We start from the raw sequence: 27845 nt of genomic DNA, 5'->3' as shown, positions 1-27845 counted from the left end.
ATTGATACTAAATTTGCTAGAATTTATATTTTAAACATGCCCAGTCTTGATCTAAATGCACCATCAGTTAGCTATACTTAAGCAATAAGATTAATAAGATTAATGTTCAGATGCACCTGAAAGAAAGCTTCACTGGCTTAGTTTTGACGGCTGAGAAGGTAACCTTTATTGAAAAAGTCTTGTTTTTTAAAAAATCATTTTGAAAAGATCAGTTCAATATTTCCATGACACTGTAACAGTCTATGGATTCTGGGCAGCAAAACAAGCTACTAACTTCATACTTCAGGTTGCGTACCGCCCAGTATCATTTTTAAATATAAAAAGCATATTTGCCAGAAATAAGAGGCATTCCAACACTTAAAGGAACTGGTAGTTTTTGCTATATTGAAAGGAAGCCACTAGGAGTCTGGTTTTTAGGCGATCAGCTTCCAGTTCTCGGAAGAATGAATCATCATCATCACGTGTGATCATGTCCTGCAGTTCTTTAATCTCCTTCTCCATCTTTGATCTCAGCTCACGTTTCACTTTGTTTAATGTCTGAAAGAGAACATTAGGATTAAGTCTAGTACAAGGTTTCCCAAACTTCGGAATCCAGTGGTTGTTGGGGGGGGGGTGGGTTGGACTACAATTCCCATCATCCCTGACCACTGGTCCTGCTAGCTAGGGATGATGGGAGATGTAGTCCAACTGCAGCTGGACGAGTTTGGGAAACACTGGTCCAGTGGTTGATCAACAAGACAGAAAGTTTAGAGCAATAAGACTTACTGTTGCCTGTGCTTTCTCTCTGGTTTGGATTTCTCGACGTTCTTCAGAAACAGCTTCTGCCAGCATTGAAAACTAAGCAGAGCGCAAGAAAAACAAATTAATTAGGTGAAGAGAACGTTAGTTTATCCTTGTGTTGTAAGGAAGAAGCAAGCCTACCTGGTCCTTATAGTAGCACTCCATGGCCTCTAGCTCAGCCTGATGTTCTCTCTTCTGCTCAGCTCGCTTGTCCTTGGCATACGATCTCAGCTCATGCAGTCTCTGCTTCTGAATTTCCAAGCCTTCTTCAAACAGGTTTTTAAATATCTGCCAAACAAAACATGGCACCCGCACACATAAGAACAGCTCCGTTCAAGAAAACCTCAGCCCAGGTGACCAAGTGAAGAAAGCTAGTCGCGCTCAAACCTATTATTTCCGAGGGAACATAACCTGCTTTGCAACAGGCGTGCAAGTCGGTTTGCTTCCTTGGCCATGGATCAGTAGCTACATTGTGTCAAGTAATAAATTTTTTAGCTGATTAAATAAGACTTGGTGATTACATAGTTCATTATGTGAAAGTGCATTTGCGTGTTCCTAAAAGGCACCTTTGAGATGCTCAAAGTAGTGTAGGAACAAAAGTTAACAAAGTCACAATTCATTTTACTTTCTTGACAAGTTTCCCCCTAGCTCTTAATCTCAAAGGAGATTACAAAGGAAATATCTATGAGTTATCACCATCACAAAGCTGATCTCCAGTGGGCAGGCCTCATCTCACCCTGCTAAGGAATGGGTAAGCTAGATTGTGTGGTACCTTGCAAACTGGTGTCACAACCCCAACAGCACCAGCACACCTAGTGCAAGAAATATCCATATGATGGCAGCCTACTCGTATGATGAAGACGTTCCTAAGTTACCAGAGTGGTGGGAGAGCTGCCATGGAGAAGGAGGAGCTATGCAGCTGCAATCAGAGCATGTTGGAAAACATGGAAGCTGGCCTGCAGTCTCAATACAGTCCTTAGAATCTCAGCTGGACTTTCCTGGGAGGAAGAGGAGGAGTCCCCCTTCCTGCGGGTCAGGTTCCCCTCAACTTACACGTTCCTCGCGTGTCCTGGCTCTCATCATCTTTGCCCGCAGCTGAACTCTGTAATCCTGGTAGTACTTTTTGGCTCGGACAATTTGCTGTCGTCTCTCCTTCATTTTGTTCTGGGCACATTTCTGCCGATTAATGTGTTGCTTCAACTCTTGCTAAAGACAAAAACCGAGAAACACAATTCAAGTTTCCCTAAGGAGAAGAGAGAAGGTATTAACTATTTTCTGAAACAGGTGCAGCAACCAGAAAAGAAGAATTCCCTTCTTGATCTTCATCTAGAGGAACTATAGCTGGACAAAAGAGTTTAGGAGGGAAGGCCATTTTACAGAAATTCGGCTGTCCAGTTTTTCACTCCCATTTGCTGCAGGACTATCGAGCACAATGTCCTGCTGAGCAATTGGTAAATCCCGAAACTAGATGAGGGTGTGGCAATATGCTTCACCCAGCAGAATTAGGGGTGTCTGAGGACCTGGCTTGCCCAACTTGAAAGCATTGCTCTGAGAAAATAACTCACAACCTACCAAACCAAGTGCAGTAGTCCCCCCCCCCAAGAAAAAAAATTGGGGTCCCAAGCTGGTGCCCTAACCAGCCCCACCTCCTGCAAGATCTCTGAACATACCAGTCTCCTGTTATGAGCCTGCTCTTTCTTAATGAGGTCAACAAGCAGTTCATGCCTTTTCAATGTTTCTAGTGCCTAAAAGTGGGGGGAAGTAAAGAAACCTGATTAAGATTGGTTTTGCACATGTCAATCTTCTGCATACTATAATGAACTCATGTAACACTTTTAAAAAAAAGTGCCCTTCCTCCTTTTTTTTACCCATCATGTTTGGATCTACAGTTTCTCTCAGAAACTCTTTCTGTATGCTCTGTCTCCCTCTGCGAGCAGGAAGGCAGTCACACTGAAAGCCGATCCGCTTCCAAGAGGATAGGTGCATGCCACTCTAAAATCCCCTTCTGCTTTCCTCCAGCCACCCTCTCTCATCTCTCGCCACAGCATGAGTTAGTTGAGCTCTGCCGCAAAGGTACCTAGCTGCGTGGTCCGGTTCCCTCTTTGCTTCCCATCTCTTTTATGCCCCAAACTCCTCATCTCATCAGAACTAGCTCCTTGTGGAAAGAATCTACTCAGGTGGAATCCAGAAAAGCCCCCTCCCCCCCCTTTACAACCTTATCAGTCCTGCAGCGAAGAAAAACCAAGCAGAAGACTCAGATACTGATCAGCACATTTTGCAATGCCATCTTATGTACATTTACTCAAAAGCAATCCTTCTCCCACCCCCCTGGAAGGCATGCATAGGATTGGAGCCTAATATGGCTGGTTCACACAGCCCCACCTGATCTTTAAAAGACCGTGGCCCTCCCTGGCCTGAGCAGAGTAACTCACTTCACTCTGCAGTTTGAATTTGTTTTTACTGCCGGTTGACTTCAGATGGTCTATCTGTGCCAGCTGCTGGTGCCACATCTTGTTCATGACAGGGCGGGAAATGTGTAGGTGGGGAAAATCCTCCAAGAGCAGAGGCAAGAGGTCGTTCTCCTTGACCTTCACTGCAAGAGAGAGAAAGGCAGGTGTCAGCCACCCAGCTCTGGAAGACAAGGGCAGGGCGGCATAGCCTGAGGTCCCAGTCCTCAAGCTGTCAGCATCTTGTCTAAGGAAGATGTTGCAGCTCTATGCCCCTGGAGAATAAATATGTATGGAGGGCATTGTTAAATTCTCACACATTTTAAAAAGGAAAAAAGAAAAATCACTGCCCCAAAGTGTGGGTAGGACCAAGCTATTATGTTCCATGCATGTAACACCACTAGCTACTTTGCTGCAGCAAGAAACAAACTTTGCACAGAAAAATGGTGGGCACTGGAAAAATTAAGCCCAGGCTCACATTGCCATGTCTGTGCTTTGTCTCAAAGCTATTTTTCCCTTAAAAAGAAAAAGAAAAAGCTGTCAGATTCTGTTAGACACGTGCATGTAATGTGCAATTTGTCTCTCAAATACCATATTGCTGCATGCAATACCTCAAAATAGGGAGCTGCGCACTTATTGCAGGTGTCACACTTGACCAACAAAGCTGGAGTCGCTTGGACTGTGGCTTTTCACCGCAAATGGAGAACATGCAAGGTGAAAAGTGAGCATGCAATTTATGGAGTGTGCTCTTTTCTTTGACAGCATCCTCTCCCAGCGTTCTTGTGGCGACCACCACAATTGCAGCCTTTGTTTTCCTAGTCAGCTACAGGTGTGGAGCAGAGAAAAACAGGTTTGCCCATATTGGAACAGATGCTTTCAGTATCTTTCGGAAGAACATCAAGCTGTATAAGCACGGCTGGCATATGTTGCTTGGGCGCTTAATTTTAAAGCAACAAACCCTTGCCAGTGACTACACTGAACTCAGAAGAGCTCCCGGAGCAGAGAGGAGAGTGGTGGTGGGAGCCTTGGCTTCTCTGATGGCTTTTGGGAAAGGGTTGGGATGAGCTGTGTGCCCTTGGTTAGAAACTGGTACATGAATTTGCTTCCCTTACACAAGTCTAGACATATGGAGGTCATAAGGCAAGAAGCCAGTATTCTTGGCCTTCAGCCGACGCTTTCAAAAGGTGCCAAGCATTCTACTAAGGAGCTCTCTGTAGTTCTTACTTGGAGCTGCTTTCTTTGGCTTTGCAAACCCTCCTCTTGAAATCCACTGGCTGAGTTTGGGATTCCGAGGACCATTTTTTCTAGAATAAATCTTTGCTGCTTGCGAGGCTCTTGGAGGTTCTTTAAATAATTTCTCCTTGTACTTTTGTTCCTAGATGCAGACAGACACGAAGAACAAGTTACTGAAAGGCAAGCATTTCCAAAAATAGCCACTGGCTACTTGTAAGGAGATTTATGCGGACTGGGCCAAATTCTTCCTGTAGGGCAAATGGATTCTGAGCAAGGAAGAGGAGCATTTCTATGCACCTTGAAAGAGAGGAAATCCACCCTCACATCCCAGGAATTCAGAGACCAGTGCAAGAGAGACACACCACCCCCAACTCCTTCATTCTATTCTGCTCCCCCTTACAATTTCCTTGGCCTTGGCTTTCAGCTCTGCCAGTTCGAATCTCTCACGAGCATCGTAAGCTCTTAATTCATCCTCGTAGGCTTTGGTCAAGAGCTGGAAGGCAAAAAACAAAGCCTGGTCAATGTCCACAACAAGTGTGTCGATTTAGCAAAACATTCTATGCCACTTTTCCACATTTCTACTCCCAGGGCAGCTAAACATCAATTAAACTATATAAAAACAGCAAGTCAACATACCAAAGCAGAATCCAAACATAAAAGGTATAAAAGCTTCACAGAAGAATAAAAGGTCTGGGTTTTTTCAAGGCCTGGGAAAATAGACCGGCCCCAAAACACAGCTGCCAGACGAGCCTCCCCAAGGAAAACGCAGCACAGCTAAGGCAGGGCAGCTCTCGCCAGTTGCTGCAACTCTCCTCTCAGAAGGCTGGGGCACTGAGAGGAGGCCCAAAAAAGGTTAGCTTTAATGCATAGGCAGAGGAATGCAGGGTACCCAAGTCCCAAACCACGTAGAGCTTTAAAAAAGTAAAGGTAAAGGGACCCCTGGCCATTAGGTCCAGTCGTGGCCGACTCGGGGGTTGCGACGCTCATCTCGCTTTATAGGCCAAGGGAGCCGGCATACAGCTTCTGGGTCATGTGGCCAGCATGGCTAAGCCGCTTCTGGCGAACCGGAGCAGCGCACGGAAACGCCGTTTACCTTCCCGCCGGAGCGGTACCTATTTATCTACTCGCACTTTGATGTGCTTTCGAACTGCTAGGTTAGCAGGAGCAGGGACCGAGCAACAGGAGCTCACCCCGTCACGGGGATTCGAACCGCCGACCTTCTGATCGGCAAGTCCTAGGCTCTGTGGTTTAACCCACAGCACCACCCGCGTCCCTTTAAAAGGGTATGGCCCCTGTATGACTCACACCAATTAAGCCCAATACCACCAGTGCAGAGAACAGCCACGAGGTAGAGGCTTAGGCTTGCAGGATGGTGCTTGTATCGTTACGTGTCAGCAAAAATATATCCGGCACTGCAGTTCTGTTGGCCCAATGGACTTGTGTGTGTGCATCTGAGGTTCCCCTTCCTCCCCCTGCACACCTTCAAAATCAGCTCCACGGGGGTTGGGGGAACCCCCTGGAGTAGACTGTGGGGTGGTAAAGGAAGGGCAAGTCTTATAATCCCAGCAGAATTACAGGTATGGAGCACTGGGTACCACCCATAAAAACAAAGCAATTGACACAATGAAACTGAATGTGTCTCCCCACAAAGTGAGAGCTATGTTTCCTGCAGCTAATATTGGGAACGTTAATGCATATGGCGTTGCCAATTGGTATATATTAAAAAATACCAAGCTGGCACACATGAACATTTCAAAGAGCACCAGGAGGCTGCAGCCCACTGGACCCCCTGCCCCCCAAAGCATCAGATGTGGGAAGGAATTTTGCTAAGGCCTGAACCAAACAAACCTTTGCCTGTACTGGGCTGGGTCTTGCAATGCTAATCTGGGCATAAGATCCTTTTCAAGAAATTAGAAAGCCAAACAATCCAGAAACATGGCGGCAAAGATTAACAGCCAGTCAAACTCTGACGCAGTTTAGAAGAGGGTATTTGATAAGGGAAAGCATCAGAAGTCAGCACATCAGAGAAATAAAAGCTGAAGAATTATTTAAGCTGTTTTATTACTTGGCTGCTTAAGTACAGGCTAGAAAGCTGATTATAAGTGCCAAAGCACTTTGCTCAAGCCACATAACAAATCCAAAACAGAATTGAATGCCTCTTGTTTTCCAGGGTGTCTGTGTCACATCACAACTCTAGCAAATTCACAGGGTGGATGTTGAAGCAGACAACAGATCTCTGGGCATGCTTCCCACCCCCCTTTTTAAAAAAGAAAACCTTACAACCTCCCCTTTGAGCAAGCAGATAAACCATCTGTATTCCTAGTGCCAGAGACCTGGGAAGGCTCTTCAGTGTTGGATATGCCTATTGAAGCTATTGGCCGTTCACCCAGAAGGCTGCATCTTGCAATCCTGCTGCCCTTACCTTTGCTCTTAACTTCCTCTGGTCTTTTTCCTTTTGCACACGGTCGCGCATTCTTCCCATTGGCCCTCGTACATCTTTCCAAAGTGCACCACCCGATTCAGGGGTTAGGTGGTGGCTTGACGGAGGGGGTGAAGCAGAAAGTGACCGCCGTCTGCTGGGTGCCCTTCCGAAACGTAGCACACCTGCAAAAGAAACCAGCTCTGAGCCTTTCTAGTAGCAGCAGCAGAAACGAGAGGCGCTGGCAGACACGCTCTTATTTGGTTCGCATGTAACGTGAAGCCAAATTGGCTTAGTGCAGAGAAAAGCTAACTCCCGCTTTCCTCCTCCTTTGGTCCTGCTGCTGCAAGCTAAGCCAGGGCTTCGCTTAGCCTGTTGTCTGAACCCAGGCTCATGGTTTGTCTTGCACCAGACAAACCATGAGCTGTGAAATGAGGTTTGTTCATTGGAACAAAGCAAACCATGTCCCTGGGTTTGGACAGCATGCTAAGCCAAAGCATAGTTTAGCTCAGGGGTCAGCAAACTTTTTCAGCAGGGGGCCGGTCCACTGTCTCTCAGACCTTGTGCAGGGCCGGACTATATTTTTTTTGGGGGGGGGGGGGAATAAATGAACAAATTCCTATGCCCCACAAATAATCCAGAGATGCATTTTAAATTAAAGCACACATTCTACTCATGTAAAAACACACTGATTCCTGGACTGTCCACGGGCCGGATTTAGAAGGCGATTGGGCTGGATCTGGCCCCTGGGCCTTAGTTTGCCTACCCATGGTTTAGCTCGTAGCAATTCAGCACAGCTGAAGGAGGGTCAAAGCAGCTGTACTTCCTCAGGGAGCCACACAGTTGTGAATTTGTGTTGAGCTAGGGTTGCCATATTTCAAAAAGTAAAATTCGTGACACCTGCAAAGCTGTTGAGATTTATTTATTTTTTTAAGAAACCCACCAAAATTGTTAAGCTTTTTTAGAAAAAAACTCACAAAAATTGTGATTTTAAGCTTTCAGAGCGGTTTCTGCTGCTTTTTTTATTGCGTAGCCATACATTTGGGTTTTCCCTGACATTTTGCCAATTCGGCAAAATTCCCTTCAATGTCATTTTTACACCCAAAAACCAGGGCATGTCAGGGATTTTCCTGACGTATGGCAAGCCTATGTTAAGCCATTGTTTATATTAACTTCGTGAGCCAGCTGAGCCACAGAGGAGTGACAGCTCTTTACGGTGAATGCCCTTCAGTTGCCAGTGGGACTCTCTGGGACCAAATACTCTACTGCCTCATATTCCAATATAACATTCCTTCCTTTCACTTTAGGATCCACACTTTGCCAATCAAGGCTCAGCAGCAGGCTTGCAATTTATTGAAGGAAGTCCAAATGCACATGCAGAAGGAACAGCTGGTTTTCGCCTGGAGGGTGTTTCTTTAAGGTGTTGGGACACACAGCATTGGTGGGTTATGCTGCCCCTCTTGTGGCCATCTGCATCCTCTGTCTTTCATCAGAAGAGGGCAGTATAACCCACCACAAAGTGCGCACATCACCTGGCAAAGAAAGGGGCAGGTCACCAGGATGTTGTCAAACTTAACACTCTGAACTGTTACCCGATTCCGGTTTCCTTTGGCGGTAATCCATGATGCTATCGCTGTGCTGAGAAAGATTATCTTCATCGGCTGATGACTCTTCCTCCTCCTCCTTGCTTTGCTCGCCCAGAGCATGCTTTAACATCTGTCATTTAAAGAGATTCCCCCCATCTGTCAAAAATGCATTCCAATAGCACAACCTAGTACTAACTGATAATAATAATAATAATAATAATAATAATAATAATAATAATAATAATAATAATTTATTTATACCCCGCCCATCTGGCTGGGTTTCCCCAGCCACTCTGGGCGGCTCCCAACAGAATGTTAAAAACACGACGAAACATCCAACATTAAAAGCTTCCCTAAACAGGGCTGCCTTCAGATGTCTTCTAAAAGTCAGGTGGTTATTTCCTTGACATCTGATGGGAGGGCGTTCAAAACATCCGTCTGAAAACTCCGGCCTCAAATATATGGATAGTGTCATATTTACTACCAAAACCAAGGTTGACACCTTGCGGTAACTTGCTTGAATTTAATGCAGCCTGGTCTATGCATGCGGCAGAATGGTTGGCAGAATCACAAGGTGGCAGAACGGACTGTGCCGCTACAGTACTACTACAAAATGCAGGCAGGAATGCTTCCGAGTACTGCAGGAGAGTTTTCTGCAAGCATCTGGGTAGCCACTGCGAGATCAGGATGCTGGACTAGGGGGACCTCTGGCCTGATCCAGCAGGCTCTTATGTCCTTAAACTTCTCATTATTTTGGGTAGCAGTTTTAATACTGGACTGTCTCTCTTTGGAAAAAGTCAATACAAGGAAGGAATAATTCACCTAACATGCTACATATATTGATTTTATTAGAATGTTTAGTAAAGCCCGGGGACGCGGGTGGCGCTGTGGGTTAAACCACAGAGCCTAGGACTTGCTGATCAGACAGTCAGCGGTTCGAATCCCCACAATGGGGTGAGCTCCCGTTGCTAAGTCCCAGCTCCTGCCAACCTAGCAGTTCAAAAGCACGTCAAAGTGCAAGTAGATAAATAGGTACCGCTCCGGCGGGAAGGTAAACGGCGTTTCCATGCACTGCTCTGGTTCGCCAGAAGCGGCTTAGTCATGCTGGCCACATGACCCGGAAGCTGTACGCTGGCTCCCTTGGCCAAAAAAGAGAGATGAGCGCTGCAACCCCAGAGTTGGCCACGACTGGACCTAATGGTCAGGGGTCCCTTTACCTTTAGTAAAGCCCAGGGTGGACACCAAATGGTTTCCCATCTGGTCCTTGGATACCAGGGGCTACTAAAGGATTTTAAATTCATCCCACCCCTTTAACTAGGTTTTCTCACAAGTTGTTGACAACAGGAGAGCTGCACTATATTGGGAGAAGGTGCTGTCAAGAATAGATGGGGCTTACTTACTCCTTCTAGTTCGTTCATCCGGCGGGACAGTTTGTCCGACATCTCCTTCAGCTCCTGTTCAGACATCTTTTCCTTTGCCATTTGGTGTGAAGATACTTCCTCTGCAAGCGAGTCTGTGATGGAGCGTTCTTTCTGGCTGAGAAACCACATGGGGTCAACAGGCTGAAAACGAATGTTGCTTTTTCTATCAAAGACCTCATTTCAGCAGCACTCGGACAGCATTCCCAGGAGTTCCTCTTGGCAGCGATACAATGAGAGTTCATACATGGACCCCAGGGTTCACACCGGACTCCCTAAATATTTAGCTACATATGTGACATGCTATTCCCTCTGATGAGGGCGGAAAAACTTGCATTGCAAGAATCAGTGCCCAGGTTGGATGAATGGGCTTTTGAGGAAATAAATGAAGAATATGACAACTGTTATTAGCATGTATCACCTTATGCTGCTGATAACATTGCTGGTTTGGGAGGAAGAGGCAAATATTGAGGTTTTAAGACAGGAGGAAATAACCTTTTTTTTTGGTTGAGGACTACATTCCCCTTGGAGAGAACCTACGTGGAACAGAGCCAGATCATCAGCACTTCAAATACCCTCCTTTTCTCTCTCACTACCTCATACTTAATAATCTTGGTAGTTCCCCACCTCTGTCTTAAACAATGCAAGAAAACCTTTAGGATCTCAGACGATCTAGGAAGTGCATACCTTTTCCCAGGAAGCAGATTTCTTTGTTTTGGTCTTGTGCTTTGCTTTGTTGCAAACTGTGGCAACCTGTCCTTCTCAAAGCAAGGAGCTGGTGTGTATGGAACATTCTCATTCCTTTCCTTTTAGATGAGAGGGAGGGGGAAAAAGCTCTCACTGAAGAAGTCAAGAATAAATTAAAGAGAATGCCTGGTGTTAAAACTGAGCAGTGAGTACCACACCATATACTGAGGGGCTGCCAAATGGAATTGCTGGTAATATTAGGGCATTAGCAGTCCTTCAAAGAATGATATTCATTTACAGTGGTACCTCGGGCAAATAATTTAATTGGCTATCCTCTCAGTCTCCTCTTTTCCAGGCTAAACATACCCAACTCCTTCAACTGTTCCTCATAAGGCTGAGTTTCCTGACCCTTTATAATCTTTGTCGCCCTCCTCTGCACAAGTTCCAGCTTGTCAACATCCTTTTTAAATTGTGGTACCCAGAACTGGACACAGTATTCCAGGTGTGGTCTGACCAAGGCACAATAGAGTGGTACTATTACTTCCCTTGATGTGGACATTGTGCTTCTGTTGATGCAACCTAGTATAGTGTTAGCTTTTTTTGCTGCTGCATCACACTGTTCAAATACAGTCATACCTCTTGTTACGTTTGAACGGTTACGTCTTATCAGGTTGCATCCCGTGGTGACCCGGAAGTACCAGAAAGGGTTACTTCTGGGTTTCGGCACTCGCGCATGTGCAGAAGCGCGGCAAATCGCGACCTGCGCATGCGCAGGTTGCGTTCCTTTCAGGTTGCGAACGGGGCTCCGGAACGGATCCCGTTTGCAAGCAGAGGTACCACTGTACTATAATTCAAATACTATAAACATGTAAGGTAAAAGATAAAGAACTCCTGGATGGTTAAGTCCAGTCAAAGGCGACTATGATGTTGCAGCGTTCATCTCACTTTCAGGCCAAGGGACCTGGTGTTTGTCCAAAGATAGCTTTCCGGGTCATGTGGCCAGCAAGACTAAACCACTTCTGGCGCAACAGAACACGGTGACAGAAGCCAGAGCACACAGAAATGCCGTTTACCTTCCTGCCGCAGTGGTACCTATTTATCTACTTGCACTGGTGTGCTTTCGAACTGCTAGGTTGGCAGAAACTGGGAGAGAGCAACGGGAGCTTACCCTGTCCTGGGAATTCAAACTACCAATTTTCTGATTGGCAAACCCAAGAGGCTCAGTGGTTTAGACCACGGCGCCACCTGTGTCCCTATATAAACATGTATCTACACCCAACAGGGTATGAATTAACAGCTACCTTTCCTGCATCATCTATGGTGTCTTCTAGCACTGGCTCATCAGCTTCTTCATTCACACCAGTTTCAGATGCAGGTTCATTATCTACAGCTGGAAGAGCCAACAGCAGAAGCCACAAGAAATTAGTTTACATAATTCACTTCTTTATAAACACAACTAGTCCCAAAAAACTAAACACACTTGTCACAGCATATGCAAACAGGATAACACAGTGACTAGGTAAAGGTAAAGGGACCCCCAACCATTAGGTCCAGTCTTGAACGACTCTGGGGTTGCGGCGCTCACCTCGCTTTATTGGCTGAGGGAGCTGGCGTACAGCTTCTGGGTCATGTGGCCAGCATGACTAAGCCACTTCTGGCAAACCAGAGCAGCGCACGGAAACGCCGTTTAACTTCCCACCACATCGATACCTCTTTATCTACTTGCACTTTGATGTGCTTTCGAACTGCTAGGTTGGCAGGAGCAGGGACCGAGCAACGGGAGCTCACCCCGTCATGGAGATTCGAACTACCGACCTTCTGATCAGCAAGCCCTAGGCTCTGTGGTTTAGACCATAGCACCATCCACGTCCCTAACACAGGGACTAGTAACTTGTAAAACTACCTCCACGTGAAGACTTCTATAGATTTTTCTGCACGAATCATTGTCAACAATAAGTTTGACTTGTAAACATAACACAAACCTCCAAATAAGAAGCGTGGTGGGGGGCCAATTTGTTTTCTCGGGCTGTGCCTATCACAGGATGGTTAATCACATTTTCTAGAATGGTTTCTGTTCAGCAAATTTTTCTTGCTAATGTTAGTTCAGTGATGTAATTACCCAAGAAGGTGAGCAGGGAAAAGAAAGGCTTAAAGGTGAAAGGTAAGCAAATGTTCTGTCCAACAAGAATTGGTGCCTTTGTTAATGGTGCACTCAAACTGTGTGTTAAAGTGATAAAGTGTACCAACATGTTGCCCTCCAAATGCTGGACTCCAATTTCCATCAGCCTCAGCCAATGGCCAGGGATGATGGGAGTTGCAGCAACATCAGTACAGTGGTATCTTGGCTTCGGGTTACGTGTTTTCAGGTTGCGGACCACAGGAAACCCGGAAGTACCAGAAAAGGTTACTTCCGAGTTTCACTGCTTGCGCATGTGCAGAAGCGCCAAATCGCGTCATGCACATGTACAGACGCGGCGCTGCAGGTTACGAACGCTGCGGGTTGCGGATGTGCCTCCGTCACGGATTACGTCCACAACCCGAGGTTCCACTGTACTGGTTTACAATGCAATCCTATATAATCTGCCAAAGAAAGTACAGACACTGAGTTCAGTGGGAACAGCTTCTGGTTTGCTGAAAAGTCTCTTTGGGATAATGCAGAGCTCTTTGAGGGAAGTGAGTTTCTAACAATTCGCCATACCATTATAAAAACTTCACTACCCAAGGTATCCTTGGGAAGGTGAAAAATGAAACTGAACATAAGCATACAGTGATGTTCCCTGGAAAATGAGAACATTTTCAGAGTGCATTAAAAAGAAAGAAAGAAAGATCCACAGGTAGCCGCTTTTACAAGCACTTTTCAAAAGTCTGTTTCTCCCTATGTCAGTAGCTTTAATTAGAGTAGTAGAAGAGATATCAAGATTACACTTTTCAATAACTCAAGGAATGTTCTTACCGGAAGTGATTGTGGATAAAGAAAGGATGTCACTTGAGTGAGTTCCAGACTCTTCCCCAAGGGGCTCTGCAGGCTGTTAAAAAAAGTGGGACATGCAAATTTTGTGTGGCGTTTGCTTGTTTTTAATGCACATACGAGCGACTCCCTGTTTGCATGAGGGTTGCATTCCAGGTCATCGTGCACGTCAACAGCCGCATGCCAATCAAACGCCTGCAAAATGGTCACTGCTTGTGCATAAAATATTATCCAAACCGTAAAAAGAACCAGATGTATTAACACCACATTAAAATTTCTTTGCATTTGGTGTAGGCCTTGTCATTTCTCATCTAAATAGCTAATAGCATCAACGGTATATTATGACCGACACACACACTCCAAAAGTAAGTGAAATAATTGCCAATTCTCCTAACAGGTTAGTCACCTTATTCATCCCTTCTCTTCCATCCAGATATGACACCAACTGAGTTTGCTTCAACATACAGAGAACACCCCTGATTCTCCTTGTGCAATTAGAAAGGCTTTGGCTTACTTCCATTTACTAGTCATCTCATTCCTTGGTACTGCTAGTAGATTAATCATTGCCTTTTGATGTCCTGTTCAAACAATATCTTCTATATCCCCTAAATGACCTATTGCTTTAAGAGGAACTCTCTATGAAGATGTGCCTCTTCCCACACCATTTGGGCAGTATTAGAAACTGAGATATTAAAGCTAGGAGCCAAATGGCACCTTAAACCTAGGTTGTGGGCCCAACAATGGAATGTCTAGGCGTGCTTTTTTATAATAAGAATACAAAGCTGAAAATGAATGAACTGCAGCTAAAATCTTATGTTCATTTTTCACATGGTCTAGTCTTTCCTCTGCCCAACCCCCCTAATATTCTTAAGAGGGTCTCTTCTCCAGTCTTCAGAGAGTAGCTGGAAGTGGGGAGGCAGAAAAAGGTCCTCCTTTCCTTCTATTCTGCAGTTTTAATCTGAAAATCTTAGGTGCAGTACTGCACCCAGTGCTCAGAAACTGCATGTGCTAATGAAATTCCCTGTTGCAAAATGTGTCTAGAACAATGGGAGTTTCAAACACAGCATTTGGGACTCTATCATGATTCTTATATATTGGTTTTATCTTAAATCAGCAGGCATGGTAGTGGTTTAACACGCTTAGACAGTGTACTGTAACTCAGTCAGAAATACACTCTTCCACCTTTGTTCTGAAAGCGAAACACACCATATTTTTTGCTCTATAAGACGCACCAGACCATAAGATGCACCTAGCTTTTGGAGGAGGGAGGAAAACAAGAAAAAAAATATTTTGAATCCCAGAAGCCAGAACAGCAAGAGGGATCACTGCGCAGTGAAAGCAGCAATCCCTCTTGCTGTTCTGGCTTCTGGGATAGCCGCACCAAGCCTCTTCAGGGCAGGGGGAGCGTTCCTCCCGTTGCCCTGAAGAGGCTTTGCAAAAGGAACGCAAAGCCTCTTGAGTGAAGAGGGAGGAGCGCTCCCGCTGCACTCAAGAGGCTTTGCGTGGCTATCCCTGAAGCCAGAAGAGCAAGAGGGATCGGTGTGCAGTGATCCCTCTTGCTGTTCTGGCTTCAGCGATAGTTGCGCAGCCTGCATTCGCCCCATAAGACGCACACACATTCCCCCTTACTTTTTAGGAGGGAAAAAGTGTGTCTTATAGAGCAAAAAATACGGTACATATTGAGCTTCCTGGACACAGAACGGCCTAGCAGCGTTAACCTGGAAGCAGTTCAAATTAAGGATCCCAAGGCAATGCATTTCTACAAAGGCTGACAATACTAATAGAAACAAAGGAAGCTTCAGCACTTACATCAGAGGACGCAAGTCTGCAAGGTTTAGCTGGTGGCGGCGAACGTCTGCCCGAACTCCCAGCGCCTCTTTCAGTTAGGTAAGAGGGCCTGGATGCGGAAGGCTGGAATGGTGGCTGCAAAGGAATAGCTGGGCGGATTGGTTCCCCAAGCTTTTTTGCATTAGAACACAGCTGCTCCTTAGACGACAAAGCAGATATGGCTGTTCCTTAGGAAAGACAAGCAGTTTAGAGGTTCAGTCCATGTACTTTTTTAAAAAGGGGGGCATATAATCATTATAATTAATCACTCCGCTGGGAAGTTTCCTTTAGAAATTTTGGGCCCAATGCTGGAAGCAAGGGCTTTATGGGATTTCATAGAACTGCTTAGGATATTTCCCCCACAGGTCCTATCAACTTGGCCCATCCAGACTTTTCACACACAAAAAGAATGGCTTTATTTAACTGAATAAGGTGCACAGGTAAGATGAAACATGTGGGACGCCGGTGGCGCTGTGGGTAAAACCTCAGTGCCTAGGACTTGCCGATCGCATGGTCGGCGGTTTGAATCCCCGCGGTGGGGTGAGCTCCCGTCTTTCGGTCCCAGCTCCTGCCCACCTAGCAGTTCGAAAGCACCCTTAAGTGCAAGTAGATAAATAGGTACCGCTTTATAGCGGGAAGGTAAACGGCGTTTCCGTGTGCTGCGCTGGTGCTGGCTCGCCAGAGCAGCTTTGTCACGCTGGCCACGTGACCCGGAAGTGTCTCCGGACAGCGCTGGCCCCCGGCCTCTTAAGTGAGATGGGCGCACAACCCTAGAGTCGGACACGACTGGCCCGTACGGGCAGGGGTACCTTTACCTTTACCTAAGATGCACAGGTAAGATGAAACATAGTAACAAACTTAAGCCAGTTCTCTTTCCCCCACCAGATCACCAAAGAAAGATCAAATCCAGGTGGTAAAAGAAAGGGAACCCTTACTTGATTAAAATACAATGGACACAAGAAAAGGCCAGTAATATATTTTAAATATATATTTCTGAGGTTCTTTGGTATACACTCACCTTGAGTTTCTCTGACAAGAGCTCTTCTGCCACTAGATGGTCCCCCAAAAGCCACAAGATCTTCAGGTTTTGTAATCTCCTTCGAGATGTCTCTTTCTGCAGGTAACTCTGTAAGAAATTGAAATTTGAAGGGCAGCATTTGGAGGTGACTACGTGCAGAAGGAGCGCATGAGTCAAACATTTGTGTTTGACTATTTCACTGCTAATTACAAAGGAGATGTATTATCCAAACAGACTATTGCTGTAACAGGGAGCAGAAAAAGAGAATAAAATATTAGGTTGGCACCTTGTGCAAGGAATCCTGCACATAGCAAATCCTGCCAATTCCACCATGCTGCAGCCCCCAGTGCTTCATCCCATTGGATTTCATAAGGTCTTTTAACCCTCAGGAGCAGCTTGGGATATATGTGTGGATGCTGAGAGCAGGAATAGGAAGGAGGAGCCAGGTAAGCCCCATAGCATGACAGCTCCCCTGGCACTTTTGGGGTTCAACCCAGTGAGTGATCCTGAAAGTTACCATATTGTAAGTACCCTTAAACATTTATTTAATTTAATTTCTACAGTGGTACCTCGGGTTACATACGCTTCAGGTTACAGATGCTTCAGGTTACAGACTCCGCTAACCCAGAAATAGTACCTTGGGTTAAGAATTTTACCTCAGGATGAGAACAGAAACCGCACAGTTGTGGTGCGGCAGCAGCAGCAGCAGCGGGAAGCCCCATTAGCTAAAGTGGTGCTTCAGGTTAAGAACCGTTTCAGGTTAAGAACGGACCTCCGGAACGAATTAAGTATTTAACCCGAGGTACCACTGTACACTGCTCTCCATCCAAAGATTACAGGGCGGTTTTCAATATAAAAACCACAAAGATACATACCAGAATAATAAACCAAAACAATATCTCCCCCAGTTTTAAAGGTCACAGACTGTTTAATTAGCCAAAGGCCTGGGAGAAGAGGAATGCTTTTGCATGGAGCCTGAATATATGTAAGGAAGGCACCAGGCGAGCCTTCCTTGGGAGAGCATTTAACAAGCAGGGAGACACTTCAGAAACATCCCATTCTCGTGTTGCTGCCCTCCAGACCTCTCGCAGAAGAGGCACACCAATAACAGCCTCAGATCATGATTGCAGGGTCCAGGTCAGTTCATCTGGGAAGAGGTGTTCCTTGTGGTTTTGTAGTCCTGAACAATATATCGAAAATATGCATGCTAAGGTTTGGGGAACATGCAAAAGCCAGTGTAAATGTTCAAAACTGATGGGTTTAAATTCAGATCCAACAACTAAAAATCTTTAGTAAGTTAGTAATTTACCGTATTTTTTGCTCTATAGGACGCACTTTTCCCCCTCCAAAAATTAAGGGGAAATGTGTGTGTGTCCTATGGAGCGAATGCAGGCTCCTTGGCTTCAGCGATAGCAACGCAAAGCCTCCGAAGTGCAGAGGGAGCGCTCCCTCCACGCTCCGGAGGCTTCGCGTTGCTTTTGCTGAAGCCTGGAGAGCGAGAGAGGCTGGTGCGCACTGACCCCTCTCGCTCTCTAGGCTTCAGGGATAGCCACCTGAAGCCTTCATAGCGCAGCGCGAGTTCCCGCTGCGCTCCACAGGCTTCAGGTTCCTTTTGCTGAAGCCAGGAGAGCAAGACTTCGGGTTGCCTTCACTGAAGGTGACTGAACGCACCTTGAAAGCACTGAACGCACCTTATTTTAGAGGGGGAGAAAAAGGGAAAAAAATTCTTCCCCTCTCTGCGCAGTGCCCCTTCAGCGAAGTGGCAGGAGAAATGGAAGGGGGGAGAATTTTTTTTCGCGTTCTCCCACTCCTATGGTCGGGTGCGTCCTATAGAGCGAAAAATACGGCAATCAACCACTCAGTGTGGAATCTGACTAACACCCCAGCAAGTTACCATTTTTATCAACCAGCTCGTTCTATTTAATCACAAAATATCCAAGAACCCAGAGAGAGAAATTGACAGAGAAATGTAGACGGTAGTGTGTAAATAAGTCCTGGATGAGTCCAAACCCAGCAATGAACTCTGGAAGTCGGGAATTTACAATAATTCCAAGTCAGCAAGTAGTAGTATTTCCATAAATGACGATTAAGATATGATCTTCCCGCAAAAGAGGGGCCAAAAGGGACCACTGGTTTTCCCACATAACCTTGTGACTCGGCATATTGTTGCATGAATCTGACATAACATTATACCCCGTACTTCTGCTAATACTATCTGCAGCAGAGATGGGTGTTTTTATTTATAGCCTGCCAAATGTGTTGATTTCAAGTATTAGTTACTTGTGGAGTTATATAGACTACTCAAATGAATTACATCTCTCAGCTTCACGTTTCAGGCCATTAAGATGCTGGTTTCAATTGTATGCTAATAAGCAGAATTGGTGGGGATCTCAAACTTTGTTCAACCTCTTACACTATTTCGATCCTTGAGCACCAACTTCCAATTGACACCAGGATCTACAAAAAAAAAAGCAATCTGAATGTGTTTGTAGTTAAAGGGTTACAATTTATTCCATCTGCTGGTGGGAGTGACTGACCTTGTGACGCTTCTGGTTTTTTACTACTGCACTAGAATATATTACAACAAAGCACAGATTTCCTAATCATTTGTCTCATGCCTGTTCATCTCAAGTAATTTGTGAATGTGGGGAGAGAAACTGCCAATTCCCTGTAGCAAGCTGCTGCATACCAACAGTTTTTGTTTGCGGGGAAAGTGCCTGCACAGGGAAGAAACTATTTAAAGTGGTCTCCGCATGGCAGACATTCAGTTACTCAGATTTGGCTGCTCTTGTGTGTTGCTTGAACTCACCTTCATTTCTTAGAGAAAACAAATAAGCAGTGTCGCCAAGCTTAATGAGCTCACTTGTAGATTCCGAACCATCCACCTCGTATGATGGAATGTCTATCTCTGACGAGCGAGAAGACCTAAACAGAATGCAAGGAAGTAAATTTGTTTACTTGACTTGGCCACAAGGTGGTGCTCTAGCTGAGAGGCGCGCACTTCCAACGCCAAGGATCACTGCTACATGTTTATCAACTGAAGGCGGCTATGACACCACATTAACTGGAGAAAACGCATTTTCCCAGGTGACAACTTCGTTTAACCATTCTATGCAACTGGGAACGGGGACAGCATCTGGCAATCGGTTGCACCAGTGCGTTGCTTGCAGAGCCAATGTCATGTCATGGCATTGAGGTGGAGGAAGAAAGCTGCAGCAATATCCTCTCTGAGACACCAAGCAGAAACGCTGAGTTCAGTGCATTCCATCAGCTTGCAGAGGCTCTCAGTGTTTCTCAACCTGTGGGTTCCCAGATGTTGTTGGACTACAACTCCCATCATTCCTAGCCAGCATGACCAGTGGTCAGGGATGATGGGAGTTGTAGTCCAACAACATCTGGGGACCCACAGGTTGAGAACCACTAACATCAGAAATGCAGAAGCAGTTGTGGAGCAAGCAATGGTGGGGAGCGAGAAGAAGAGAGGTGTTAACTGTATGCTTCACAACTAAAGTGGCGCCCATGGTCATCGAAAGGCCATAGTCTAAAATTACCTAGCTGCACCACTGCCTCACCTATGGAAGCAGAGAACAGTGGTACTAACATGTTGCACACTTTGCAACCTAGTAAAGACTTGGGAAGCTAAGGGAACTATGAACCTGCCTTACCCCGAGGCAGACGGAAGTGTCAGGGAGGGAACTGGCACATCATGAACACCACCTTCTTCCTCTTCAAGACCGGTAGTCTGGACTTCATCTTCAGCCCTCTGGTTAAGATCTTCTGTTCATAAACAAAACTATTATGAGCAAGGGTAACAATATCAATCCCCTCCTCAGCCCACACATCTGCAGTGGCATATCGGTCAGCGTATGACTAACGCAGCAAAATATTTATTCTGGCACAGAAGCTTATATGATGCACTGTCTGTTTATGTAAGGTGTGCTGGCACTGTTGTAAAAACCCAGTTTCGTCCAGTACCAGCCACTTTGAGCTTTAAATCTGACAGGCTTGATTGCTTTGCAACCAATATTGTTAAATAAAAACTACTTGCTAAGAAATTTAGCATTGTTTTACTCCATATTTTGTGTTTTATATTTTGATTTTGTTCTGTGAATCACCCTGAGACCTCTGGGTACAGGGCGGTATATGAATTTAATAACTAATAATAAGCTTTTTCTTTCTTTTCTATTATTTCCTATGCTCTTATTTTTTTGTTTTTGTAATTACAGCCTGACAGTGACTGAGAGGCACTGCAAGTCCTTTCACTTTATGCCAACATACTGATGCTAAGCAAGGCATTGAAAGTGCTCTCTCTTTTTAAGAATATCCCTCTAGGTGCAAAGTGATATTACTACATACAAATAAACAGAATACGCTATCTGCGCAGAGGAAGCACATGCCATTGATTATGCCCCTTCTCTCACCGCCATTCTGAGAAGCTGTCTCACTGATTTCTTCTGTCAGGTACTCGAGCAAGCCATCAAATATTTCCAAGAGATTTCTGATGGACTCCTTATTTCCTCTCACAATGTTCTCCCCTTGAGAAAAATCAGTGTTAATAGATTGGCAGAGAATGTGGGGGGGGGGGGGACATGGGTAGTGTATGCCTTTCATAACCGGGAGAATGGGCTGGGCTCCATGCAAATGGCTCAAAGTCGTGCATCTCCACCCCCATCGTTCAGCCTGAACACTGAGATCCAGCGCCGAGGGCCTTCTGGCGGTTCCCTCATTGCAAGAAGTGAGGTTACAGGGAACCAGACAGAGGGCCTTCTTGGTAGTGGCACCCGCCCTGTGGAATGCCCTCCCTTCAGATGCGAAGGAAATAAGCAGCTATCTTCTCTTTAAAAAACATCTGAAGGCAGCCCTGTTTAGGGAAGTTTTTAATAGTTGATGCTGTATTGTTTTTAACACTCGATTGGAAGCCACCCAGAGTGGCTGGGGAAACTCAGCCAGATGGGTGGGGTATAAATAATAAATTATAATTGTTGTTGTTGTTGTTGTTAGCCTAATGCAACAGTCGGCATAAAGCGAGCCGTGTTGTGGATTGTTCTCTCTGCTCATTACGATTAGATGAAGTAAAGGGAAATTCACGGTGAGAGAAAATCATGCAGAGGATGTTTTCCTTTCTCATTCCAAATCCCTCAGAATGCCTTTTAAAAATTTTTGGAAGCCCTTGTAAAGCATCTGAGGCTGCTCCATGGAGCATAGAGTTGGAAAGGAAACTCACAACAGGTTTCAAGTAATCTCATCTCTGAGTCACAGTTCTAAAATCGAAGGGTAGCAGCAGGGAATGTCAACTCTGTGGCTTTGTTTAATGAGCTGCATTAGAACACTTGGGGCACAATCCTGCATGCCAAGAATTCTTGTAAGCTCCATCTCCCCAACAAGGTGCAATTGTTTTGCTAGGAGAGGGATAACCCGTTTCTGACATAAGTATTTTTGTATGCCTTGGTGGGGGCTTGACCCTCCTCGCAGTGCTAACCATAGAGATCCATGAACAAACCCAGTATCCAAAGCAGTGACATTTCCTCTTTAGATAACTGCTGATATAGGGAAGAGTCAGTCAGAAAGGAATGCAACTGGTATTGTGTCCCAAATGTCTTTCATGCACTAACAAAATCCTTGTGCTAACAGAGTTCCTTCATGGGATACTGCCCTCTGAATGTGTTTTAACTAATGAAAGATTTAGGTCCTAAATCTTTCAGTAAGTCGGATATACTTCCTAGATTTTAGGAATGCCCTATCAATTTGTCTTACTGGGAAAAGGTGCTTCATTGAGCAGCATGATCCCCTGTGCGCTTTTACGCAGAAGCACAGAGGCACACTCTCTAGTGTGTTTAGGATTGCAGCCCAGGTCACACTTTTCCAGTAAGTGAAAACATTGATTAAAAATGTGGGAGGAGGAAACTGCCAAGTTCATACAGAGACTAAATATTGCTCCCTAAGTAGACAGGGTTATATCCTACCGAGTTATTGCAGAAGCACCCCCCCATCTCTTCTTCCCTTGCCCACAATATGCTCTGTTGGTTCCCAAACCAAGTCACATGGAGTTCCTCAGGAACCTGGACTGCAGTTCTTTATATACCGCAGGTTCAGGAGGCAATGGGGATATATGTATCATATCAAGGTGTTACACTTAGTATCTTATCAACATAAGCCAACTTATCTTATCAAGCCCGTATCAACTTGAGACCAGTTTACCTACGAGATCACTTTACCCCACAGGTGCCTACTTGAACCCTTTGATCAGCAGAATTGGTACTACTACAAGTGCCACGTAATACCCCTTCCGCATCTGTAAAAACTTGATCATTTAGTTTGGCAGCGCCTAAACTTCAGAACTCTCTGCTTATTGAGATCGAGCAGGTTGCCTTCACTGTACAGTGGACGCTCGGGTTGTGAACGTGATCCATGCAGGAAGCACGTTCGCAACCCATATATGCGCATGTGCAGGTTGTGATTCAGTGCTTCTGCGCATGCGTAATCTAGCACTTAGGCGTATGCGCAACTGCCGAAACCCAGAAGTAACCCATTCCGGTACTTCCTGGTTTCGGCAGTCCGTAACCCAAAAAAACACAACCTGAAGTGTCTGTAACCTGAAGTATGACTCTATTCTTTTTGGCGCCTGCTAAAAGCATTATTGTTTAGAAAAGCCTATCCAGATGCTTAGATAGTTGAGGTGATCTTAATTTGCTTTAGTACTTTAAATTTTAGGAAATTTTTCTCAATTTTATCTTTTTGTAAACCACTTTGAACTTTTGTTTATAATTAAGTGAATTCATAAAGGTTAATGAACTTAATGAAATAAATAAATATTGCACTGTCAGACTTACATACATCCAGCATAATTAAATTATTGCTCACACCAACCATAAAAGTACATATAATTTTTTATTATTAATTTTTTTTCAATAGCAATCATAGAATGGTAGAGTTGGAAGGGCCTCTGAGGGTCATCTAGTCCAACTCCCTGCAATGCAGGAATCTCAACTAGATCACAAATGATAGGTACCCACCAGTTATATGCGATAAGCTGATCTGCAAGTAGTCCAAAGCCAAAGAATCTATCACTGCCTGCACATTATGGGCATCATCTTCAGGGCAAAGAGGTGTGGCTATGACATCTATAAAATAATAGGAGTGCATCATGCTATTATTTCACAGAACGGTATACGGTATAAGATGCTTTTCATGTAATCTGAGAGCAAGTCTGCACAGACCCAATGAGTCAGTTGGCAGAAATCTATATAACAGTGGATTGTGTATAATCGTTCAGTGCTTTCTTGTGCCAATGTTGTTAAAAAGAAGTTTAAAGCAGTTTCCATTTGTGTTTCGTTACGTGTGTGTGTGTGTGTGTGTGTGTGTGTATTCATATATATTTCTCATTGTTATTAAAAGCTCTTGGATATAGAACATATGATGCCTATTTAAATCCAAATCTCACAGCATTACTATTTATTTCAAATATACATAGACAACAGGGGAAAAACATTACCCTAGAAAACCAAGACATTGTAGGAGGCATGCATTCTTACCTGGCACTGTCTCTCCCAATATCGATTCATAAAGATGAATAAACACTTTAGCTCCACAGTCAGAGAGATTGCTAACGTGCAGATCTATGTTACATTTTGTCAGGAGATCATTGGCAACATTGACCCATTCTATTAAAATAAGAGAGATGAAACATTATGGCTTTTCAGGGAATGTGTTTGCATAAAAAAGGCTACAAAATCTTCTATCAAGGACCCAAAAAGGACTTAACAATGTTTTTTTAATCTCCATCAAAATCAAGTTTTCTGAAATAATGGGTGCAAAATTGCCATTTATCTCATAATGCATACATTAATCTCCAGCAATTGAACTGGCAGGCCTATTTGTTTATTACCACTGCAGTAGCCCATGATGAACCAACATTCTCACCAATCTTGTTGGGTAGGGAAAGTGGCGTTTAGAGGTCAAGATCCAACCCCTATAGGAGTATCAAGTTTAGTAATTAAAAACATATTTTTAAAAATATATTATCACATTTTTAAAATAACTCTCTAGTCTAGACCTTATCATTCATCTTATTACAAATGTATGTAAAATACTAGCTTAAAATGTAGCATGTGTTTCTTCTGTCAGCCTGGTATGATATTACAGACAATTCAGGAAGGAATATGTGGTAGTGTTGCTTCTTTTAATGATCGATTTATTATCTTCAGATTCCTTTTTTTGATGCTTAGAGGGATTACTAGAAAGAAAAAAGGTAATATGATAGTTGATTGCACAATTCTCTTCAGGCTGCATGCCATCCAAATGTAAGAATCTGGTCTTTTCACATTTGTCTTTCCTATTTTTTTCCAGCTGTAAGCCCTTTGGAAACAGCAATGAAAAGTATTTTTTTTCTACCCAACACTAACCATGCTGGTAGGGAATCTGCAGGTCAAATTAAGCACCCAAGGCTGCCTAATTTGGCCGGTGAGGCCATTTTCATTCACACCAATCAGATGTGGGACTCGTATAGTTTTGGGTGCCAATGAAGAACCAGGAACATAAAGCTCAGTGTGTGTTCCTGATTGTTCCTTCTCACCAGGCGTTTGCATTCCTGAGTAGATCCAACTATTGCCAAAAGTAATTGCACTTGCCAACCGGGCATTAAGTGGTGTGTCAATCATTTTATAGTAATAATAATAATTCACTGACAAATTTAAGCAATGCCAGATGTCAGCCTTGCTGCAAAAACGCAATCAGGAGAGCATGGCTTGGAATCATAACTTCAGGTGACTGAAAGGTGGTTGGCCCCACCCTTCTGACAAATGTGGCCTGACAAAAGCAGCTCCCTATCTCTGACATAGCATTTTGTTGGGTCTGTAACACGCAGTAGGAAGCCAAAACTAAAATATATTTTGATGAATGATAAAGGTTGTGATGCCACTGTGACCATTTTAGTTTAGCTTTTGCATGCATTGTTTTAATGATATAGACCGCTTTGGGTATCAAAACATTGGTGAACTCCTATATTTGCATTGTGATGTACTAAATATTTCTGAGTATACTGTAAATAAATGGTTTAAGAAAGAAAAATATTGGTGGGCCTGCAAACTTTTAGTCAATTTCCAGTTTCTGAAACAAACTCTGTTCAAATACTACCTAATTCTGTTCTCAAATATATGGAAATCTGATAAACCTTGCCAGATAATATAAGTATATAATATAAGTATATATAAGCTCTATATTAGAGCCCTGTGAACCAGTTCTGGGATATCATGTTGCAATTGCATACTTGTTTTTGTATAGCCACTGTCAAAACCTGTCGGAAGGAGCTGCAAGCAACAGATCTCTCAGAGCAATGCCAAATATACTCTCTTAGATTAGTGCCAAGTGAGGAAGCCAAGACAAAAACCAGGACAGCACTATGTGCTCAGTTTTCTAAGAACATGAGCTTCTCCCCTCCCAGTGTAATCCTATACAGATATACTCAAAATTAAGTGCAAATGACTTCAGTGGGGCTCATTCGCAGGCAAGTGTTATTCATACGCATAAGATACCTTGTAAAGGCACAAATTAAAGAGAAAACATATGCAACCAATGAAAGCTTGCTTATATTGCTATACTGCTAACATACATGTTATTACAAATATAATGAAAAAATGCTTGTTTCCGATGTGCTAAAAGCAGCAGCATTTTATCAGATGTTTAGTTACCTGAAGGCAAGGAATCAATCTTGTATTTATTGTAAGCACTCACAATTGGAATAGCCATAGGAATTGATTCCCTTTTAACTGTGCATTGTTAAGAGAACAAAATTCCTCTAAGAGTGGCTTTCTCATCTGTGTCATCAAACAAGTTAAAAGAATTATTTACCAGCACTTCACAGGCAAGAGAGATAAAGACATGCAACAGAATGGTCACATATATGTGCTTCTTGGGCACCTTGTGTTTTCCTAGATGAGGGCCCTTCTCACCATATCTGATGAAGTTGGTTCAAATCCACAGACACTTATACCATACTAGATAGACCTAACATATAGCTCTCTTGACTTTGCCAGTGTGGAGTCAGATTGTATGCCTAGAGATGAATTACAGGGATGTGTGGTGCAGAATTCCCCTCCAATAAATTCATTACAGTGGTACCTCGGGTTACATACGCTTCAGGTTACAGACTCTGCTAACTCAGAAATAGTGCTTCAGGTTAAGAACTTTGCTTCAGGATGAGAACAGAAATCGTGCTCCGGCGGCGCGGCGGCAGCAGGAGGCCCCATTAGCTAAAGTGGTGCTTAAGGTTAAGAACAGTTCCAGGTTAAGAACGGGCCTCCGGAACAAATTAAGTACTTAACCCGAGGTACCACTGTATTAGCAACCATTCATGGATACCGAATGCAAATACAATACTGGGCAACCCAGTATTCGTGTTGATTGGAAGTTTGGTTTCTGTCCACTTAGCAGTTCGAAAGTAGATGTGGCGGGAAGGTAAACGGCGTTTCTGTGCGCTCTGGCACGGTGTCCCATTGCGCCAGAAGCGGTTTAGTCATGCTGGCCGCATGACCCAGGAAAGCTGTCTGCGGACAAACACCGGCTCCCTCAGCCTGAAAAGCGAAACGAGCACCGCAACCCCATAGTTGCCTTTAACCGGACTTAACCGCCCAGGGGTTCTTTACCAATTTACCTTTTTATCTTTACTGGGTCGTTTCAAAGTTGGTTAGGTCTTTTTTTAAAAGAAGGAAAAATAACTATGTTAAATTAGATCACACTGTGGTACAGCATCAGAAGATTTCCAGATAGGAACGAGGGTGGGGAATCTGATGCTTTTAAGAGAAAACTCACATCACAGACGACTAAGCTGTGTTTCTATAGAGATAGGGGCTGATGTGGCCCCGCTGTTTTACATAGGTAAAAAGGTAAAGGACCCCTGGATGGTGAAGTCCAGCTGGCAGAAGCTGGGACGGAGCAATGTTTGGAGTTCACCCCGTCGGGCGGATTCGAACCGCCGACCTTCCGAACAGCAAGCCCAAGAGACTCGGCGGTTTTGCTCGCTCCCGTGCGAGGGGAGAGCCATATGGAAAGCATTATTACCACAGGGAACGGGAACCTGTGGACCCCCACCCCCGAGGTGTTGAACCCCGACTCCTATCAGCTGAGGGGCAACAGGTGTTAGGAGAACGTGGGAATGGGGTGAGGGGGGAAATGGGTGTCGCCCTCCCGCCTCCGAAATTAGGGTCCCTCGCCTTCGGGGGGGGGTTCCTTCCTGCGCCACCCCCTGCCCGGAACTCGTCGGAGCGGCCCGCCCACCTCTTTCAGCGGCGCCCATCTTGGGACGCTGAGGCGACAATCTCCCGCAGCCGGGGCCAAACGAACGGCCCCCTCACCTCCCGCTTCCTTCGCCCTTAAGCAATGCCCAGGGATATTTAAACGATTGGCCCGCTCTACGGCCTTTTGCTCTGCGATTGGCCAGCCGGGAGCGGAAGAGGCAGGACTTCCTT

The 27845-nt window shown here is 44.7% G+C and overlaps 1 protein-coding gene across 4 annotated transcripts; it reads right to left on the bottom strand.

Annotated features, from left to right (window-relative positions):
- Window positions 1–141: 141 nt before the first annotated feature.
- On the bottom strand, window positions 142–27826 carry CEP95 (centrosomal protein 95). 4 transcript variants are annotated; one of them, XM_083489931.1, is made up of 22 exons: window positions 27655–27826; window positions 23916–24044; window positions 23397–23504; window positions 20805–20918; window positions 20049–20157; window positions 19193–19308; window positions 16384–16491; window positions 15348–15553; window positions 13524–13596; window positions 11872–11960; window positions 10571–10689; window positions 9866–10001; window positions 8472–8595; window positions 6883–7064; window positions 4861–4953; window positions 4452–4602; window positions 3213–3373; window positions 2451–2525; window positions 1834–1986; window positions 922–1068; window positions 766–837; window positions 142–537 (listed from the first exon to the last, which is right to left on the bottom strand). In XM_083489931.1, the coding sequence occupies exons 1-22, from the start codon at window positions 27671–27673 to the stop codon at window positions 358–360; spliced, it is 2664 nt and encodes an 887-aa protein (XP_083346057.1). In that variant the 5' UTR covers window positions 27674–27826; the 3' UTR covers window positions 142–357. The 4 variants fall into 4 exon arrangements, with proteins under 4 accessions (XP_083346057.1, XP_083346056.1, XP_083346054.1 ...); XM_083489930.1 differs by having other exon boundaries at window positions 20049–20160; window positions 27655–27825; XM_083489928.1 differs by lacking the exon at window positions 27655–27826 and adding an exon at window positions 26070–26142 and having other exon boundaries at window positions 20049–20160.
- Window positions 27827–27845: the final 19 nt, after the last annotated feature.

The sequence above is a fragment of the Podarcis liolepis genome, assembly GCF_965112155.1.
Source record: "Podarcis liolepis genome assembly, chromosome: 2".
NCBI lineage: Eukaryota > Metazoa > Chordata > Lepidosauria > Squamata > Lacertidae > Podarcis > Podarcis liolepis.
The sequence above is the reverse complement of the archived record's forward strand: the minus strand, read 5'-3'. Positions and strand labels throughout refer to the sequence as shown.

Bases quoted from the DNA above. Each gene is read 5' to 3' on its own strand.
- CEP95 (XM_083489928.1), bottom strand. From the start codon at position 26,127: ATGGCTATTCCAATTGTGAGTGCTTACAATAAATACAAGATTGATTCC. The intron at 20,919-23,396 runs GTGGGTACCTAT...ATTTTTCTCAAG, and splicing joins CAGCTTATCGCATATAACTG to GGGAGAACATTGTGAGAGGA. The intron at 3,374-4,451 runs GTAAGAACTACA...TCTCTCTTGCAG, and splicing joins GCCAAAGAAAGCAGCTCCAA to TGAAGGTCAAGGAGAACGAC.